Source organism: Copadichromis virginalis, linkage group LG18 (genome assembly GCF_057382275.1).
Source record: "Copadichromis virginalis isolate Kocher_CV1m ecotype Utaka linkage group LG18, C_Virginalis_male_GT1.1, whole genome shotgun sequence".
Classification (NCBI taxonomy): domain Eukaryota; kingdom Metazoa; phylum Chordata; class Actinopteri; order Cichliformes; family Cichlidae; genus Copadichromis; species Copadichromis virginalis.
This window is the reverse complement of record NC_140635.1, coordinates 6,081,716-6,103,474: the sequence shown is the minus strand read 5'-3', so window position 1 is coordinate 6,103,474 and position 21,759 is coordinate 6,081,716. Positions and strand designations below refer to the sequence as shown.

Below are 21,759 nucleotides of genomic sequence, written 5' to 3'. Positions count from 1 at the left end.
CCCGGCTAGCGTCTACATGTAGCACATAAGGTAGCTGAGGATCGGCAAAGGCCAACACAGGAGCTTGGGTAAGTCGTCGCTTCAGCTCCTCAAAGACTGCCTCACATTCTCCGCTCCAGCGACCACCAAAGGGCTCTGCGGGGTTAAGGTACGGACCATCCTGTCTGTCCTTTACTTTCTTCTTTGCAGTTGAAGGGTAACCAGACAACAGTTGGTTCAATGGGTGAGCTACCTTGGAGTAATCTTTCACGAAACGCCGGTAGTACCCACAGAATCCAAGAAACGACCGTAATGCAGTCACAGTGTTGGGTCTTGGCCATGCGGTTACAGCTTCAGTCTTCTTTGGATCAGTAGACACCCCGTCTTGAGATATGATGTGCCCAACGTAAGTCACCGATGGCTGACAAAACTGACATTTATCCAGTGACAGCTTCAGTCCTTCGTCCTTTAGACGGTCAAGCACCTTCAGCAACCGGATCTCATGCTCCTCAAGCGTGGCTCCAAACACAATGAGATCGTCGAGATAGACCAACACCTCAAGCAAGTTCATGTCTCCAACAGTTTGTTCCATTACCCGCTGAAATGTAGCGGGAGCCCCTGTCACTCCCTGTGGCATTCTTTCAAATTGGAAGAATCCAGCCGGGCAAATGAAAGCTGTCTTTTCCTTGTCGGAGTCTGCCATGGGCACTTGATAGTATCCACTCCGAAGGTCAAGCACACTGAACCACTTGCTTCCACTGAGACATGCCAAAGCATCTTCAATTCTTGGCACCGTGTATTGGTCGGGAGTGGTGCGGCGGTTTAGGGTCCGAAAATCCACACACATCCTTATTTTCCCATTCTTCTTTCTCACGACCACAATGGGTGAGGCATAAGGACTGCGTGACTCTGTAATAACACCAGCAGTTTTTAGCTGCGCTAGATGCTGTCTCAATGCCTCCACGTCAGCAGGCGGCAACCGACGAGACCTCTCCCGAAATGGTTTGTCCTCTGTGGTTTTGATAGTGTGCTGGGTGCTCTTACTGCATCCGACATCAAACTCATGCAGAGAGAAAACTTCACTCCGCTCCATCATTTCTGTCACCAACCTTTCCTTCCACTCCTTAGGAACTGGTGAGTCTCCAAAGTTGAAAGAAAAGGGGCTCAGCTTCCCAGCGAACTCGACTTCAGACTCTTCTCTCCCAGGTAGAGATGACACAACGTCGACTGGAAACAGATGAGCTATTGGTGTCCCTCTGGTCAAGGTAATTTCCCGTGCTGACATGTTTCTAACTAGAACAGTAATTCTTTTGGCCGTCACACCAGTGGAGGTCTGCAACTCTGGTCTCACCAGGAGGCAATCGGGAAACCGTGACTCATTCGCAGGGTCATCAGGTGAGTCTACAAGGATTGTCTGAGTGCCCAGCACTCCATGAAACTTTGGTGCCCCAGCCACTTGGGCGACTCCCCCAGGCCGTATGGTGACAGGTTTGGCTTGGGTGAACCACACTGTTCCCCTCTGGTTACTGTCAGCATCAGGTGGTAACACTGAGATCTCACTGAAAACTTTTCTGAAGACTGGGTGAATGTGCATGGATCTCACAAAGTTTTCTCCTCCCTTTTCCCTGCAGTGGCTAAGCAATCGCCTCACAGTGGGTGTGTTGGTGCCAGCAAGCAGGGAAACTTCACCTCTCACAACTGGGTCGGGACATACCAACACAAGTGCATCAATGGTCTCACTCACACCTACATCTGCTTCCAAAAACTCCAGCCTAAGTGACAAATAGCCATCATAAGGGTACTCGGCGGAACTGAGACCCCATATCGCCAACGTGTCGATAGACGTCAATGGCAGGTGTGTCAAATATCTGTCGTAGAAGGATCTGTACAGCAGGGTTACTTGAGAACCAGAATCGAGTATGGCTTTAGAGTAGATGCCTTCAATCTGTACCGACACTACAGAGCTAGGGCCCACTAAGCCTGCAGGTACAGTGTCTTTCACTTTTCCCTCTAAGGTGCTGCACTTGGTGGAACGTTTTACAACCACCGGGATGCCAGGCCGTTCCTCTACTGGACCCCGCGGTAGTTTCCCGATTTCTTTGTCAGTTTAATGAGGCGCTTGTTGACTTTGAGTAGGTTTTCTTCACCTTCACATTCTCTCTTAAAATGTCCATCCTCCCCACATCTGTAGCAAAATATTCCAGGTTTATCCTCTTGATAGCCAGACCTTTGTGGGGTAGCATTTCTTTTATAAGGTGGCTTGGCAGGGACTTCTGGTTGTGAAATCTGGGTGTCTGGATGTGATGCAACCGTAGCAGCTTTAAGACTAAGCATCTCAGCTTTCATGACACTTAACTCTTTTTTCAGCTTTGCCACTTCAGGATCAACTTCTTGTTCAGGTGCCGACTTAGAAATAGGAGTTACAGACTGTGACATTACTGGGTTCTTACTATCGTTTCTGCTTTGGAGCATGTCCTCTTCCTCCCTTACTTCTTTTAGCAACTCACTGAAAGAAGGGGGTTCTCGCAGCTTGTGAGTCATACGAAGACGAAGTGCAATCATGTCTTGTTGCAGTGCTCCCCTCACAACCTGCTCCATCCGTAATCGATTCATGTCAGACAGTGCCACGCCTCCTTTTCTGAAAATACAGTGCAGCAGTTTATCCAACCTCAACAAGTAAGTAGACAACTTTTCGCCCACATTTTGGTAGGTATGTCTGAACTTCACCAGAAGATCGGACGCACTCTCAGTTGTTCCAAAAGCCGTCTCCAAAACCTGCATGTAGTCATATGAAGTTGCAGTGGGCTGCTGGACTCTCAAGAACCTTACAATGTCTGCAGCTGGACCTTTCAGACTTTCCACTATTCGCTGTTTCTTTATGTTGTCACTGCACTGCCACTCATCTAGCAGATGTGTTGTCTGTTCTGCCCAGGCATCATACTCTTCCTCCCCATTGGGCGTAGGTTTCACACCAGAGAACATGCGCAGCTTACGATAGCTCTGAGAATCAACAGATGTGGTGTTACATTTATCCACTAAGGAACTGATAGCATGTATCAAAGCCGTGTTCACATCAAGGGGTGAAGGCTGAAGTAAGCCACCAACGTCAGTAAGAGTTTTACCTTCCGCATTCAGGAATGACATTAGCTTAGATTGAAACTCATCATTTTCTGCAGGAGCAGTGAGCACATGAGCTGGCCATGGACCCGCCTCCCCAGGAAGTCCAACAACATCCGGTACGGTTTGATTTTTTAAGTCAGTTGAAGTCTTGATCAGTACCAACTGTGTCTTAGAAGCTACATCAAGACAACGGTCAACTATCTCGGATTTTCCAAATACTTTGACCTGGCTCAAGGCCGATAGCAGAACTGCATCTGTGACATCGGGGTCCACATCACTCAAAACAACTGCATGTCCATAAGCTAACTGCTTCCTTTTGCACCAAGCTTCAATTTCAACTGCTTCCATTTTTCTTTTTTTCTTTAGCTCAAACAGTAAGAGATCTCACAATAAATGTAACCACACTTGACAATAAAAATAATTTCCTTAGCAATCTCAAAAAAAATTAGTTCCCTCTCTTTGGTGAATGACGGAAAACCAGGTCAGTCATAACAAAATTACATACAATCCCGGACGAGCCCCCAAAAATGTAACACTTTTACCACCGGCTCGTGTGACAAGACTCCCCCCCTTATGCCCTCGGGTGCAGTCTTGACTCTACTTAAACATTCTGTGATAAAAGATACATCTCGAAAAATAAATATCAGTCTAAGGTTCATATGATTCTCGTGTCTACACAGACAAGCGGAGGCTAAGGAAATACACTTAACCGATTAAGGCTAATACATGTGAATACTCAAATGATAAGACACCATGCAATAAACCCAACACAGGATCTCAGGGTTAGAAAATGTATTAAACAATTGCAGGAAATTCACATCCAACCCTTTTTTTTTCTTCATGAAAAAAACACATATACAAAACATACAATAAACCCCCGGGGGATAGATTTTAGTATTTTTTCCCCTTAACCTGTCCAATGTTATTCTTTCCCCAGAGTGCACTCTTAGTTTATTTTTGTTGTTGGCGCGCTTTAGTTGGAGCTCTTAATAATAACAACAATACCTCCGAGTATCCGTGATGTCTCCACCTCCTCCGATGAATAACTCACTCGTTGTGGTAGCAACCGTCTCCACTCGCGGCAGCGAGCAACGAATCTCCGGTTCCTTAGATAGCAGCGAATCATCCACGGTTAGCGACTCTCTCCCGAGACAACTCTCCAACTCCGTCTCTCCGCTCCGGCGGAATCTCCGTTAGCCAGGACCGTGGCGTTAGCCTAGCTCCAGCTAGCCAACGTAGCCAAATGTGCCTCGTGCTTAGTCAAGCACAAAAGATACGGGAAGCCCGGCTCAAACGCTCCGAATGATTACCGGGAAGCCCGCAGACGGGTGATATGTTGTTGCCGAACAACTTTGGTGACATAAGCAGTCCCGAAGTCCATGCTTCGTCTATGCCATTTTAGTAATCCTTCTTTTTCTCCTCTCTTCCTCCCGAGTCTCTTTCCCCCGGAAGTCATCTGCAAGTCATGACCTCTCGTGACGTAGCATACAAAACAAGTTACACTTCTTCTCTTTTAACAGACATTCACATTCCATGAAATTATGTTTTTTTAACGTAACTGATTTTTTCACACACTATTTATGCATTTTAATACAAACATTTATATCACATATCTATACCACTCTTAACCTCACCATGAACCGTTATTTTCTCTTCGACTTATTCTCATGAAAACAAAATAAATACCACTGATATTTATCAGAGTATTACAGAAAGAAAAACAAAAAAAACAGAGGAGACAGCAAACAACAAAGAGCAACATAATAATAATAAAAAAAAAAAGCACCATCACAATAAACTAGCTAGTCATAGATATCAATAGTTACTAAATAATAAACGATATTGTGCAGCACGCAAGATAGACAGCGCACAGTGTGCTTTGAGGCAGCAGCCAAGAAAGCTGTAGTCCGCATCTGTGAATACCCATGTGTACACCTGTGTGCATACCTGTGTGGATCAGCATGCTTGCATTCCAAAGGTTTCTCCATGCAATGATCTGCTAGAGAGTGTGGGGAGCCACAGCCCTGTCCTCTATGGTATCAAGCAGGTATGGAGGAGATCAAAACTCCAGACATCCAGAGGCCCCCAGAACACAAGAGACCAAGGAAGACCCACAGAGGGGCAGCCGCGCCACTGTCCCAGTAAGAGCTGAGGAGAGTCCCAGATGAGAGCTCATTCAGCAGCCGCGGAGCAGAAGCCAGGGGGAGTTGCAGTGACGCGCCCGTGAGCTCCGCCGGCAGCCAGCTGTGCCTGAGTGACCGAGCCCCAGGCCGAGAGGCCGGGGGCACCCCACCTCCAAAGTGGCCCGGCTCTGAGCAAGTTCTCTTTTGCTTCCCTGTGCAAAACCTCTAACGTGTGTTTCCTTCTGTACATAGATCCCCTGGACCCGACTCTGCATTCCCCGAGCGGATTCCCTTTTTGTGTGAGTGTTTGGAGAGGAGCAAGTGTCTTTTCCCTACCTGGATTTCCCCGGAGCCTTTTCCCTGTCACCGCTTTGTATATAGCACTATCCCCTGCACTGTTTGTATATACACCTGGTGGAACTGTAATAAATACTGACTGTGCCTCTGAGTCCTGCGTGTGAGTCCTCAAGCGAACCGTGACACCCACACAGATGAGGGCTTAGCAGTGAAGCTCTCTCTTAAAGGGACGTCCACACACTGTCTGGGGATAGTCTCACCACCCGATCGTTGGGGGGGTCCTCTGTGCGGGGGTGAAGGTCTGTGCCTCAAAGCGAGCGAAGAATTTGTTTAGCTCATCCGGTAAAGACATGAAACCAATATTAAATTCAGTTCTTTTGAATTCTTTTGGCGGCAGAAAAAGACTGTACTCAGAGTGGTCAAAGCTCAAAAAATGATCTTTATTTTACATTTCCGGAGACGGAGACCTGAACACACGAACACACACGCTCAGGTCTGAAAGCAGTAGCAGCCAGCATGGTTATATTTCTGCAGCACGTCACACACACACTCAGTTAGTTCCTCTTTCTTTTTGCGTCAGATTTCCGGTGCAGCTCTGCACTAAACTTCCTCTTTCTAAAGTCTGTTGCCAGGGCAACCTGTCACCCTCTGACCTAGTTTTTGTCTCGTCTGAGCTTAGTTTCTAAAAGCCTCTCTTATTAAAATACACAAAACAATATAATAAGAAAATAAGCACTACAAATACATTAATTACATGACACCAACAACAGTCTGCAGAGTGGGCTTGTAGTCTGTGATGGTCTGTATTCCTTGTCACAGCCTCTGAGTGTCTCAGCTGTCACTGAAGCTTTGTGAAATCCTCCTGGAGTACTGCCTTGTTAACCAGTATAATGAATCAGAAAATAGAGTAACAGTGATTTTAATAACAGACCTCACCAAGAGAGAGTGTGTGTGTGTGTGTGTGTGTGTGTGTGTGTGTGTGTGAGGGTATAATGAAGGTCGTCTTCATTACTTAACCATATAAACACACATGGGTGGTTTTAATATTGATATTTAACTCATACAAAAGTTTGTTATGTTTTATTGAATGTTTGTTTATAATCCTCAGATTTACCCGTTCTTATATTTTGCTTGTTCTTATGTTTTTGTATTTTGCTTGCAGACAAGAATTTTGGATACGATTGTCTTACCTGTGATTTCTCTTGATTGTGTGTGAAATGTGCGTGTAGCTTAGTTCAGTATGTAACCCCAGATAGTGGTTTGGCTTCAGGGTAAATTAGCAGCAGTCTATAAAGGGCTGCCAGTTAACATCAGACGGCCTCTGATGTCCAAATGAAGCTTTCTGAAGCTTGGATTGAAAAACGGTTCATTACTCGAAGCTTTTCAACACAGTCCTGTTTGGTGACATCTGGTGGACAAAACTATGAAGCGCAGCTTGAATCTACAGCTTATAATGAACTGCTTCATTATGATTGCCCACTCTGCAGAGATGAACTGACAGCTTCAATTTAATGTCACGTGACAGTTGTGTCTGATATCGGGCTGATATGGTGCTTTGAACATGTATTTGTTTTACGTGAAGAAAATTCTGTTATGTCGATTTTAATAATAAATAATTTAGATGAATAAAACGTTCTTGTGTAAACATGTGCCATGGTGTGTTCTCCTGTTGCTTGTGACTTCTTGTAGTTTGTTAGTAATAAAAAAAATACACTAAATATAACAATGTAAAGCACAATATTATAATAGTTGTGAGTATTGTGCTGTGAGGTCACTGCCTCCACCTGATTATGTAATTAACCAGCAGACTGGCACGTTTATATATAATATACTATAAGTTATATCATTATAATTATGTGTACATCATATTTCTTATGTACATTTTAGACCTGGGAGCAGAAATGCTGATGAACTGGTTTTTATTGAGGAACAGGCAGAGCGTCCTCTCTTCCTGGCTCCATGTCTATAATTATGTCACACACTGATTCGCTCACACAAAACCACCAAAACACGGCACAAATCCCACCAATGGTTCAATTCCTTATAAATCATTGAATCAGGTACTGAAGCAGTGACGTGCTGAATGAAGCTTCAGACGTCATTGATCACGTGACTCTGTTCAGTCAAACCAAGCCTCAGCACAGCGTTTCTGAAGCAGTGTGTTGATTTTTTGACACACGTGCCGGAGCTTCAGCTTCAAACGGGCCGTCACCATCAGAGTTGCTGGAACCATGTCCCACTACTGGCTACTCTGTTTTATTCTGTGTTAAGTTTTTGAATGTGAATTTTCTGTGTTAAGAATAACAAAGAAAATGTAATGAAGTGATTTTAAAGTTTAAACTTTGTGTTAAATCTTGTAAGTCAGAGAGAGAGAGAGAGATGAGGTGTGGGTGGACATCAGATGATCAAATGTCAACAACCTGATTGGCCCAAGTGTGAAGATGTGACGTCCAGTGAGGGAAGGGGGGAGAAAGGGTGAGCAGGTATAAAAGTGAGGTGAAGAAGAGATTCGGAGTTCTTCCCTTTTGTCCTCTGTGAGATGAGCAGTTCAGAAGTTTGGATCTAAGAGGTTCACAGTTAAAATTCCAGCAGAGACGCTAAAAGGAGAACCACAGTCCAACCTGTGAATGTTTTTAACCCTTTGTGAAACAACAAAGGCATAAATATGATCATATAAATATCATCTACTGGCTCAGACTCATAGGATCAGGGATTAGAACTCCTTTTATCAGAGAGATGAAATCTACTTCCTGTACAGGGTTTTTTTGTGGGCCTACCGATCGACAGAAACTAGAGTCAATAAAAAAATTGGACATTGGCTCAATGTGTGTGTGGCACAGGCAAACAAGGACTGAGCGCTGTGTAGTCCCACATAAAGTCAGACACCTGGTCACCCTAGGTGGACCATGGCATGGTCTATATGGAGGATACAGACACTGCTGAAAACATGACTCTGTCTGGTTTAGATGATCAAATGTCTTTACTTTAGGAGGCTGTGGCTCAGAGTACAGTCACATAATGCCTTTGAATAAATGTAAAAAGCTTGTTTTTCTCCTGCTTTGATTTCTTTGTCCAGGTAGAAATTCTGCTTTTTGCCTCTAAAATCTGAAACAGTTTGAAACAAAGTTTGGCGCTCTAATCCTCTCTGTGTTTGTCCTTTGGTCAGATGGTGATATTGAATGAAATATTCCAGTATTCAGTAGCTCAGCAGCTTTGTAACATGTGGTTTTGCACACTGTTCAAACATCAGATGTTTGTGTAAACAAGTGTGGAGGACACAAACTCACGGGGGGAGGAACGACATTTACTGTTGATGTGTCTGACATTTAGTCTCCATGAGTTCTCATAAGACTGAAGAACTCTGTGATCTCTAACATGCAGCTGTATGTTTTGAAATCATGTGTCTCATTCTCTGGACTTTACTAGACAACGAGTGAAGAACATGTAACGAATATCATCTTTAAAGTGATGAATAATAACTCTGCCTCTGTGTCTTCATAAAAAGATCGTACTTCTGAAAGGTCAGAGGGCAGCATCCACTCTGGGTTTACACAGTTTTGCAGCTTTAGCTCTTCTGAAGTTCAGCACCTGCTTTTTCAACCAATCAGAAGCCAGTATTGTAGAGAGTTCATATTTCTTTTCATGCAATTGAATAATTTTGAATGTTTAGGTGAATATTTATATTTAGAGTATTTTCTCGATCAGTGTCTTCAGTCCTGACCCTGAGTGCGTACGTTTAAAAATAAAGTGATATAACTTCTTTTACATTACTGTGAACTTCTTGCACAGTTTGACAGCTGATTGTTGTCGTGTTTGTCGTCATATGAAGATCGTTTCCTAAAGAGGACTGAACAGTCATTTAGCCTCTGGCTCCACCCATGAATCTGATGTTTGCTGTATAATCTGTGCTGTTAATAGTGTAATGGAACATATAATTTGTACATATAATTTCATATGTAATTATGATGATCTTTACACATTAAGATTTTAAATGAAACGATAAACAAAGGCCAAGAAAACTGAGTTAAACTCTTGAGTCAACTATATATTTGCACCATGAAGAAATGAATTGTTTGCACCAGTAATAAATAATCAAATACATCAAATTATCATCAATTATTTAAATAAAAAGAACCATCGCTCCAAACAAAACAACAATTAAACAGAGAGTCCTATAAAACTTCAATTTCAAACATCCACGTAAAGTTAAACTATTAAACTTTAACTGGGTCAGACTTGTTACTGCATGCTGTAACCAAACATACCACACCCTGCATCATGTGATTGGCTCTTGGTCGCTCTGTAAGAATATTTCTTTAGTGCCTCCCTTCACAGATGTGTCTGTATCAGGATGGGTCTAAACAACATGGTGTAAATGCAGTTGCTGGTGAGCCTCATTTCCTGTAGGAGGTGAACAAGAGCAGAGATCTGTTTCCCTTCAGAGCACAGAGGTTGTTTCTGTTCAGAGGAAGTGAAACTGTCTGACAGTCACTGAGAGACGGTGAAACGGCACAGCACATGAATCAAATGGATCAAACAAAATTCTGCTGTTCAGTCTGTTTGGATCTACTGAAGGATCCGGTGGCTATTCCCTGTGGACACAGCTACTGCATGAACTGTATTAAAAGCTTCTGGGATGAAGAGGAAAAGAAGAAAATCTACAGCTGCCCTCAGTGCCGGAGGACTTTCACAGCGAGGCCTGTCCTGGAGAAAAACACCATGTTAGCAGATTTAGTGGAGGAGCTGAAGAAGACTGGACTCCAAGCTGCTCCTGCTGATCACTGCTATGCTGGACCTGAAGATGTGGCCTGTGATGTCTGCACTGGAAGAAAAATGAAAGCCTTCAAGTCCTGTCTGATGTGTTTGGTTTCTTACTGTGAGAAACACATTCAGCCTCATTATGATGTGGCTCAATTAAAGAAACACAAGCTGGTGGAGCCCTCCAAGAAGCTCCAGGAGAACATCTGCTCTCGTCATGATGAGGTGATGAAGATGTTCTGCCGTACTGATCAGCAGAGTATCTGTTATCTCTGCTCTGTGGATGAACATAAAGGCCACGACACAGTCTCAGCTGCAGCAGAAAGGACTGAGAGGCAGAGAGAGCTGGAAGTGAGTCGACAAAACATCCAGCAGAGAATCCAGGACAGAGAGAAAGATGTGAAGCTGCTTCAACAGGAGGTGGAGGCCATCAATCAGTCTGCTGATCAAACAGTGGAGCACAGTGAGAAGATCTTCACTGAGCTGATCCATCTCATCCAGAAAAGAAGCTCTGATGTGAAGCAGCAGATCAGATCCCAGCAGGAAACTGAAGTGAGTCGAGTCAAAGAGCTTCAGGAGAAGCTGGAGCAGGAGATCACTGAGCTGAAGAGGAAAGATGCTGAGCTGAAGCAGCTCTCACACACAGAGGATCACATCCAGTTTCTACACAACTACCCCTCACTGTCAGCACTCAGTGAGTCTACAGACTCATCCAGCATCAATATCCATCCTCTGAGCTACTTTGAGGATGTGACAGCAGCTGTGTCAGAGGTCAGAGATAAACTACAGGACATTCTGAGAGAGGAATGGACAAACATCTCACTGACAGTCACTGAAGTGGATGTTTTACTGTCAGATCCACCAGAGCCAAAGACCAGAGCTGAATTCTTAAAATATTCATGTGAAATCACACTGGATCCAAACACAGCAAACAAAAGGCTGTTATTATCAGAGGGGAACAGAAAAGCAACATTAATGAATCAACAACAGTCTTATTCTGATCATCCAGACAGATTCACTGGAAGGTTTCAGGTCCTGAGTAGAGAGAGTCTGACTGGACGTTGCTACTGGGAGGTGGAGTGGAGAGGGGGAGTTGATGTAGCAGTCGCATACAAGAATATCAGCAGAGCAGGGAGTGATTGTAAATTTGGACATAATGACAAATCTTGGGTATTAAATTGTATCAACAACAGTTATACATTTCGGTACAACAACATCCAAACTCCTGTCTCAGGTCCTCGTTCCTCCAGAGTAGGAGTGTACCTGGATCACAGAGCAGGTATTTTGTCCTTCTACAGCGTCTCTGAAACCATGACTCTCCTCCACAGAGTCCAGACCACATTCACTCAGCCGCTCTATGCTGGACTCTGGCTTTACTATAATTATGGAGACACTGCTGAGTTGATTAAGCTCAAATAGACTGAAGTCTTTCATATTGTGGGTTTAAATCTGTATTTTAGTTTCATTTTATTTGCTCTCCATCATTTCTGCACAGAGATCAGCTGTCAGTCAAACATTATGGGTGGTACCTCCACATCTTCTAGTTGTTCTCTTGATGTTTCTGAGTTTTTAAAGGAGATCTTTCCTGTGACTGTTTATGGAGGCTATCACTGCTCATCATCATTTTGATTTACTAAAATATTTCTCCACATGAAAATGTAAACTTCTCTATCCTCTAAATGTTTCTGGAATATTTGTATTGAAAAATGTCGACATTTCTCTTTATGAGTATGGCAGACCATGTGTGTGTGTTTGTGTTTGTTTTTGTCAAAATCATCAAACAAATGAGGAAAAACTGTGATTTTAATGAATGAATTCATATATTGTGTTGATGTTTTATTGTGTGAATAAACTGGAAGGTTTGACTATAAATCAAACTTTGAACAAAGTCTTTTCTTCTGTCTTCATTCCAGGATCTCACTCAAATCTGACGCAGAAAATATGAAACTAATCTGAGAGAATAACTGAAGCAGTTTTCCTCCTGAAGCATCACAAAGTTCAGAGTTCATGTTTAGAGCAGAAGATTCAGCAGTCGCTCTGTGACCTTTCAACTTTCTTCACTAAAGCAGCTTCATTACAGAGAAACAAGTCACATTTTCTTCATGTTCTTAAGTCCTTTCAAATGTTTTTAATGGTCCTTGAATGCAGCATCAGTGTCGCAGGTTTAAAAGGTCACTTTCTGTTGTGTTCAAAGATTTCCTTCAGATATGGTCTTTAATCAGTAAAGCCAGTGATACAGCAGTGTCATTAGCTGTGTTATTGGCACCAGGCTGTGTTTATGTATGTATTTAATTCTGTCTGAGGATGTCTTCAGCATGAAATGATCATTTGCTCAGCTGCTGTGTCTCATCTCTTATCAGACATTGGTTGGAACAGAGTTTTGTTGCTGACCATCTGACAAGAGGGTGAAGAAAAGCTTCAGGCTTCATTTGGACACTACGTTGGACAGAAGTCTCCACAAAAATGACTCAGAAACACAAATATTATTAATGAAAGTCCAAATGTCAAAAAGGGGTCATACATGATCCTGAGAAATGTCCTTGAACATTTGAACATGAGTCAGAGGGTTGTCAGGTTTCTACACTGCATCGTGGCATCAAGCCTGAGATGTCTGTGGAAACAAGTATGGAGGACACAAATGCACAGACGCAGTCGAGCTGTTTACTGCTGATGAGGAAGGAAAATAGTCTGTTGGATATTAAAGCAGCATTTATTAGAGTAAGAACAGATACTTGTGTCTTTCATTTGATCCCCGTCAATTTACAGAAGACTTAAGGACCCTTTGACTTCTAACATACAGCTGCATGTTTACAATTATTTATTTATTTATTGATTTCTAGCAAAGCGAGACTTTACTGATTAAAGACATATAATCAGACATATTACTGTTACTTTCTGAAAAAGACTCACATAAAGCAGATTTATCACAAGCAAACATCAAGACACATCCTTCATGGCTTAAAGTTGCAGTGGGACTCTTTCGCCATCTGGTGGTTGTAACAGTTATGACAACTGTTCCTGCATATATGTCCCTCCTCAGTGTGAAGAAGACTGGACTCCAAGCTGCTCCTGCTGATCACTGCGTGTTCCTCCTGTGTCTAAAATCTATTTCCATTATGAATCAGGAAACTGTTTGCACCAATCATAAAGCCAATAAAATACGTCACACACTAAGAAATAACAAAAAGGAATTGTGCATTTCAAGGAGATTTTTCCCTCGTTTTTTGAAATCATAAGAATACAAACTAATGCAAGACTGTCATGTTTTCATAAGTTTGTAGAGACACTGTTCTGTTGTATTCTAGGACATCAGTCACTTTTTAAATGCATGCTACTCCTCATCATCATCAGCATCATCATCAGCACCCATGACCTCCTTTTAGTCTTTGTTTTGTTATTTTTCAGAGTTCAGGAGACGTTCTTATGGGATTTCCACAGTGTACAAGTACTGTTTAGAGCCTTTACCTAAAAGAAAAGAGTAAAGTACAAAGTAGATTTACTCACTGCAGGAAAATAATGCCTCAATCTGATATATTGTCTTATATGACAAACTGAAAGTGATGCATCAAAGTGTAAGCAGCATTTTCCTGTTACAGCTTGTCTAGATGGAACTGATCTGATCTCCTTTATGTGCAGGTAGATATCCAGTGGGTTTGCTAAGGGTCACAGATGAGGGGCTGTGTGAGATGTTTAATGGGAAAGGAAATAAAACCATTGTTCCAGACCTGCAGCTAAGATACTCGAGTATCTTCAAATATGAAGCTGAGTATTACTTCCATACTTTCCTCCACTGCTGATGACCTTGTTACCTGCTGCTCCCTGTTAATGATCAGCCTCAGTTCTGATAGTAAACTGTTGGCTCTCTGGGGGGAAGAAAGAAGTTTGTATTTGTTTAAGATACAATGAAATCATATTTTGACATATTGGAAGATGACATGGAGCTGAAAAAATACTACAGGTATAAATGGAAACTACAGTTTATTTCTGTTATTTCCTGTGATAGTGTTTGTACACTCGCTCATGATAACTGTTCATTCAGCTGCTGTTTTTGTCTGCTGGACATCTTTAGCTTTCAGTAAGGATGCATTCATAGATCAGCACATCTTTTTGAACCACATTTCTTATGAGACTCAGAGTTTACATTTTGGAAATGTGGTGAGACCTGGGGTAGAAAGAGACTGAAGCTTCAACCTCGGCAGTTTTGTGTGTGTCTGAAGCAGAAAGATAAGAACTGTGTGGCCAACTCATCACACACATAATCCTGAATCAGAAAAACAGCATCAAGTGTTGTAATTGTTAAACACAGAAGTGTGATTTATATGTGGTTTTACTGATGGTTAACACAGTCGCACAAACACCTGAAACTGATCAAAATATAAAACAACATATTAAACATAAATATGTGCCAGTTACCAGAACTTATATGTGGTTTCACTGAGGTTTAATTCTGCTCAGTTTCTCAATACTCACTCATACAAAAGTTTGTTATGTTTTATTGATTATTTGGCTTTAGGTTTTCCAGTTTTCCAGCTGCTGCTGTTTTAATGTTTGCCTGGGAAAAGAAATTTCAGTTAGTGTGGGAAGTTTGGTTAAGCTGGTGGAAAACAATACTGTTACACTGACCTTTTGGATAAGATTGTCTTACCTGTGGTTTCTCTGATGTGCACGACAAAACAGTCTCCAGGCAGCTCGAGTGCCCATTTAAAGGTTCCTGGTGGTACCAAGTGATTGAAGAGAGGATTGAAAAGCCATATTAGTTTATTGTAGATTGTAGTCAGTTGGCCAAGCTTGTAATGAAAAACGGTTCATTACTCGAAGCTTTCATCACAGTCCTCTTTGGTGACATCTGGTGGACAAATATATGAAGAGCAGCTTGAGTCTGCAGCTTATAATGAACTGCTTCATTATGATTGCCCACTCTGCAGAGCTGACAGCTTGTGTTTGATGTCATGTGACAGTTCTGTGTGATATCGGGCTGATATGTTGCTTTGAACGTGAATTTTTGGGGGGTGAAAAAATTATGTTATCATCAATCAATCATGTGGTCAGAAGAATCTGTGCTTACCTTGCAGGAATGTTTTAAATTGACAGATTGGGAAGTTTTTATTCAGTCTTGCTGCTTTGGTGGATGTTAGCTCATATGCAGTTTTTGTAAAGACATGATTATACCCCTTAAGCGTGCTAAAGTGTACCCTAACAATAAGCCATGGGTCACCAAATGCATCAAATCCTGTTCAAGGAAAAAGAGACAGGCTTTTAAAGAGGGCGCTGTTACTGACTTTCAGGCAGTCACCAAAGACTTGAAAATCGAGCTCTTGAAAGCAAAACAGATCTACAAAAACCTTCTTGAAAGAAAATTTGCTGCAAAACGTTTTGGGTCTGCCTGGACTTGTATGAAAACCATATCAGGGTTTCAAAATCCCCAGAGCAGCAGTCAGATCATTGTAGACGGTTTTAAGCCAGACAGAGATTTGAATATGCTTGATGCTCGTTTTAGTTCTTCTGAACTGAAACAGAAACTGAAAGTTACTCAACACTTCATCACTGAACTCAGCGATGTCCAAAAGGCCTTTCATACAGTTAATGTGAACAAGAGCCAGGACCCTGATAACATTAGTGCCGCCTAATTAAATCTTGTGCTAAAGAGCTCAGTCCTAAATTTCAGCTTATTTTCAATAAATCCTTTCAAATACAAAATGTGCCCTCGCTTTGGAAGGAAGCTGTCGTCGTTCATGTCCCTAAATCTAGTCGTCCAAACGTCCTGAATGACTTCAGGCCTGTTGCCTCACCTGAGTTGTCATGAAAGTCTTTGAAAAAGTCATCAGAAATGTGATTATGGAAGAGATTGAATATCAGCTGGATCCAATGCAGTTTGCGTGCAGGCCCAACAGAGGAGTGCAGGACGCGCTTTTGACTCGACTAAATCTGATTCTTAAACATGTAGAGAGTAAAGGGACTTTTGCAAGACTTCTTTTCATTGATTTTTCTTCTGCTTTTAATACAATACAGCCCCATATTTTAATGAAAAGACTTTTAGAAGAGTTTGAAATCAGGAAAAACCTGGTTTGCTGGATTTTAGATCTTTTAACTGACAGGTCACAAAGAGTGAGAATAAATGGGGTTCTGTCTGACCCAGTGTTCTCCTCCACAGCTTCTCCTCCAGGGTCTCTTATCGCCCTTATTATTCATTCTCTTTACAAACACGTGTCAGAGCAGATATGAAAACAGGGCCATCATTAAATTTACAGATGACTTTGTTATTGTCAGCTTACTGAAAGAGGGTGAAACTCACCACGGTCCAATCATTGATGAGTTTGTTCAGTGGTGGGAGGAGTCTTATCTCCAATTGAACATATCTAAAACAAAAGATAGGGTTATTGATTTTAGGAAACAACTAAATGGGCACAGAGTCACTTTAATTAAAGGTCAGAAAATAGAGCAAGTGCAATCATATAAATATCTTGGGACCATAATCAATGAAAAACTGAACTTTTATTGCAAATCGGTCTGTAAAAAGGGTCACCAGTGCCTTTACTGCCTCAGGAAACTTGCTCATTTCCACATTGAGCGAAAGATTTGAACTTTGTTTTCTTGTTCTTTTCTTGAGTCTGTTTTATCTTTTTGTTTGGTGCCATGGTTCAGTCAGACCTCTGTCACAGAGAAAAATTGACTGAATTAGTTAGTGAGATGGTCCAGTCGTCTGATAGATGAGTCACAGGCCTGTTTAGACTCCCTGTACTCTAAACAGGTACCACAGATGGCTTAATCAATCCTTAAAAATGGTTGCCATCCTCTACGGGGTGGATTTAGCTTCTTTCTTTAGGACGGAGGTTTCTAGTTCCAAGATGCAGGACAAAGCATTATAAAAACAGCTTTGTCCCTGCTGCTGTCACTGAACTCAAGAAGAATTGTTTTTGATTTGATTCACTTTGTTTAATTAAAATATGTGTTTTGTCAGGTTTCATTAGGTGTGTGTGTTTGTGAAGGGAGGCCAAATGCTATCATTGTTCTGTAAAGCAAATTTACCTGTGGGTATAAATAAAGTAACCTTAACTTAAAGCTTATAGGAGGTTGTGAGGTCACTGCCTCCACCTGATTATGTAATTAAACAGCAGACTGGTACGTTTATATATAATATATTATAAGTTATATCATTATAATTTTGTGTACATCATATTTCTTATGTACATTTTAGACCTGGGAGCAGAAATGCTGATGAACTGGTTTTTATTGAGGAACAGGCAGAGCGTCCTCTCTTCCTGGCTCCATGTCTATAATTATGTCACACACTGATTCGCTCTCACAAAATCACCAAAACACGGCACAAATCCCACCAATGGTTCAATTCCTTATAAATCATTGAATCAGGTACTGAAGCAGTGACGTGCTGAATGAAGCTTCAGGCGTCATTGATCACGTGACTCTGTTCAGACAAACCAAGCCTCAGCACAGCGTTTCTGAAGCAGTGTGTTGATTTTTTGACACACGTGCCGGAGCTCTTGCTTACGTCATGACAGTGACGTAAGCAAGTGCGACGTTCATGACAACAGCTGTGTGCAGATCAACAGTGGATCATATATCAGTGCGGGAGAGAGTATGAGCGTGCAGCGTTAAAAGCGTGGAAGTACAGACCTTATTTTAAGTTTGATTCCATAAAGTGACAAAAACATTAGTGTCCGTTGTGCGTGGGAAGAAAACTTCTCTTTACAGCGAAAAAAAACCCTAAACTTCCAAGCAAGCACCGAGTGCGCAACGACGTAATGGGAAACTCACAGAGAAACTCGCGGATTCTTCCAGTGACCGCTGCGGCACACCTGCACCAGGATAAACCTCCGCCTACCCTACTCCTGCTATACAGGTGAAAATAGAGCAACAGGACTGCTAGTCTTTGACTTTATTTATTTTCTGCTGTGTTTTACTTGCATCTATTTGAAAGACTGAGTGTAAACACAATATATATATATATATATATATATATATATATATATATATATATATATATTGTGTTTACACTCAGTCTTTCAAATAGATGCAAGTAAAACACTGCCACTGATACATATATATATATATATATATATATATAAAAACAAAAAAACACCCAGCACGCCCCTGCGGGCGGTTTATCCTTCAAGCTCGGGTCCTCTACCAGAGGCCTGGGAGCTTGAGGGTCCTGCGCAGTATCTTAGCTGTTCCCAGGACTGCGCTCTTCTGGACAGAGATCTCCGATGTTATTCCCGGGATCTGCTGGAGCCACTCGCCTAGCTTGGGAGTCACCGCACCTAGTGCTCCGATTACCACGGGGACCACCGTTACCTTCACCCTCCACATCCTCTCGAGCTCTTCTCTGAGCCCTTGGTATTTCTCCAGCTTCTCGTGTTCCTTCTTCCTGATATTGCTGTCATTCGGAACCGCTACATCGATCACTACGGCCGTCTTCTTCTGTTTGTCTACCACCACTATGTCCGGTTGGTTAGCCACCACCATTTTGTCCGTCTGTATCTGGAAGTCCCACAGGATCTTAGCTCGGTCATTCTCCACCACCCTTGGGGGCATCTCCCATTTTGACCTCGGGACTTCTAGGTTATACTCGGCACAGATGTTCCTGTACACTATGCCGGCCACTTGGTTATGGCGTTCCATGTATGCCTTGCCTGCTAGCATCTTGCACCCTGCTGTTATGTGCTGGATTGTCTCTGGGGCATCTTTACACAGCCTGCACCTGGGGTCTCGCCTGGTGTGATAGACCCCAGCCTCTATGGATCTTGTACTCAGAGCTTGTTCTTGTGCTGCCATGATTAGTGCCTCTGTGCTGTCTTTCAGTCCAGCTTTGTCCAGCCACTGGTAGGATTTCTGGATATCAGCCACCTCCTCTATCTGCCGGTGGTACATACCGTGCAGGGGCCTGTCCTTCCATGATGGTTCCTCGTCTCCCTCCTCTTTCTTGGGTTTCTGCTGCCTGAGGTATTCACTGAGCACTCGGTCAGTTGGGGCCATCTTCCCAATGTATTCTTGGATGTTCCTTGTCTCATCCTGGACTGTGGTGCTGACACTCACCAGTCCCCGGCCCCCTTCCTTCCGCTTAGCGTACAGCCTCAGGGTGCTGGACTTGGGGTGAAACCCTCCATGCATGGTCAGGAGCTTTCTTGTCTTTATGTCAGTGGCTTCTATCTCCTCCTTTGGCCAGCCTATTACCCCAGCAGGGTACCTGATCACGGGCAGGGCGTACGTGTTGATGGCCCGGATCTTGTTCTTACCATTCAGCTGACTCCTCAGGACTTGCCTGACCCTCTGCAGGTACTTGGTGGTTGCAGCCTTTCTAGCGGCCTCTTCATGGTTCCCATTCGCCTGCGGGATCCCCAGGTACTTGTAACTGTCCTCTATGTCTGCAATGTTGCCTTCTGGTAGTTCAATCCCCTCAGTTCTGACTACCTTCCCTCTCTTTGTTACCATCCGACTACACTTCTCCAGTCCGAACGACATTCCAATGTCATTGCTGTATAGCCTGGTAGTGTGGATCAGTGAATCGATGTCTCGTTCACTCTTGGCATACAGCTTGATGTCATCCATGTACAGGAGGTGGCTGACAACTGCTCCGTTCCGTAGTCGGTATCCGTAGCCAGTCTTGTTAATGATCTCACTGAGGGGGTTCAGGCCTATGCAGAACAGCAGTGGGGACAGAGCATCTCCTTGGTAGATCCCGCACTTGATGGTAACTTGTGCTATGGGCTTGGAGTTGGCCTCTAGTGTTGTACGCCACATCCCCATTGAGTTCCTGATGAAGGCTCTTAGGGTCCCATTGATCTTGTACAATTCTAGGCATTCCAGTATCCAGCTGTGGGGCATTGAGTCATAGGCCTTCTTGTAATCAATCCAGGCAGTGCACAGGTTGGTCAGTCTGGTCTTGCAGTCTCGGCTGATTGTTCTGTCTACCAGTAGCTGGTGTTTTGCACCTCTGGTATTCTTGCCAATTCCTTTCTGTGTCCCGCTCATGTATTGACCCATGTGCCTGTTCATCTTAGCCGATATGATGCCTGACAGGAGCTTCCATGTAGTACTGAGGCAGGTTATTGGTCGGTAGTTGGAGGGGACCGGTCCCTTCTTGGAGTCCTTGGGGATCAGGACCGTCCGGCCTTCAGTTAGCCATTCCGGGTGTCTCTCGTTAACTAGCAGCTGGTTCATTTGTGCTGCCAGACGCTCGTGGAGTGCAGTCAGCTTCTTCAGCCAGTAGGCGTGAACCATGTCGGGCCCTGGTGCTGTCCAACTCTTCATACTGGAGACCCTTTCTTGGATATCTGCCACTGTGATGGTTACTGGACCCTGTTCAGGGAGGTCGCTGTGGTCTGCCCTCAGATCCACTAGCCACTGAGCATTGCCGTTATGGGTTGCATCCTTCTCCCATATGCTCTTCCAGTATTGCTCCGTCTCCAGCCTTGGTGGTGCTGTTCTCTTATTGTTCCCTTGCCACTGAGAGTACACTTTTGCTGGTTCTGTGGAGAACAGCTGGTTTATTCTCCTGCCTTCTATCTCTCTGGTGTACCTCCTCAAGCGGCTGGCCAAGGCTGTGAGTCTTTGCTTGGCAGTTTCCACGGCCTCAGGTATGGACAGCTTGCTGTATTTCTTAGGCACCTTATTTGTCGCACCTTTCTGCAACTCTGTTAGTTGGCTAACCTCCCTCCGTGCTACTTTGATCTTGCCCTCTAGCCTCCTTCTCCATGGAGGGTACTGCCCCTTGTGGCTGTTCAACTTGTAGCCAAGCATCTCACTGATCACTGCTGCCGTATTGTAGATCAGCTTGTTAGTGTCGGTAATCGTGGTTGTAGGTATTGCCCGTAGTGCTGCATTAACATCATCTAGCAGACCTTCTGAGGGTACTTCACGTAATCTTGGTAACCGGCTACGGGGGATCCAGGTTTCAAGCTTGGCCATGATCCTATTTTTCAGGTCAGTTCCTCTCGCACTCAACGATCCTTCTCCTATCGCACTTGGGGCTATGTACCCAATCTCGGGTGGGGGTGATGATATCTCCCCCCTGACCTGGCGTCCTGACTCCTCCTTGCCGTAGCATTTGTGTTGTACCTCGTCAATCTCTAGCTGTGAGAGCAGTCCCTTCTTTCGAATGTTGGAACACTGAGCTACTAGTTGTTTCGCCGTCATTGTGGATGTTGGGTATCGAAGAATCCATAGGTCCCTCATCCTATTCATGTAGCCCCTTCCGCCGGGGTTACTTGCGTAGTAGCATTCCAACAACGCCCTGTTTTCGTCCCTTGCCCACCGATGCCTTCCTGTTCCAGTAGCCCACTTTTCGTCAGGGTGCCCTGGTTCCTCAACACCTGACGCGGACCTTGTTGATCCGGGCGACGTCCGAGCCGGCATGCCTTCATATTTATCTGTCTCGCTCATGTCTGCGGTAGGCTTGCTTAGCATAGGGGGTCTAGCCTTAGGACCCTTACTGGATACAGACGCCCCAGGCAGGAATCGAACT

The 21,759-nt window shown here is 43.6% G+C and overlaps 2 protein-coding genes across 2 annotated transcripts; one reads left to right on the top strand and one right to left on the bottom strand.

The window, feature by feature from the left end:
- Positions 1 to 2,046: 2,046 nt before the first annotated feature.
- LOC146687115 (paraneoplastic antigen Ma1-like) lies at positions 2,047 to 3,110 on the bottom strand. Its single transcript, XM_085439484.1, has 2 exons — positions 3,102 to 3,110; positions 2,047 to 2,979 (listed from the first exon to the last, which is right to left on the bottom strand). The coding sequence occupies exons 1-2, from the start codon at positions 3,108 to 3,110 to the stop codon at positions 2,047 to 2,049; spliced, it is 942 nt and encodes a 313-aa protein (XP_085295610.1).
- A 6,906-nt stretch (positions 3,111 to 10,016) lies between these two features.
- Positions 10,017 to 12,143, top strand: LOC146687114 (tripartite motif-containing protein 16-like). Its single transcript, XM_085438163.1, has one exon. The coding sequence runs from the start codon at positions 10,038 to 10,040 to the stop codon at positions 11,694 to 11,696; it is 1,659 nt and encodes a 552-aa protein (XP_085294289.1). The 5' UTR covers positions 10,017 to 10,037; the 3' UTR covers positions 11,697 to 12,143.
- Positions 12,144 to 21,759: the final 9,616 nt, after the last annotated feature.

Bases quoted from the DNA above. Each gene is read 5' to 3' on its own strand.
- LOC146687114 (XM_085438163.1), top strand. From the start codon at position 10,038: ATGAATCAAATGGATCAAACAAAATTCTGCTGTTCAGTCTGTTTGGAT.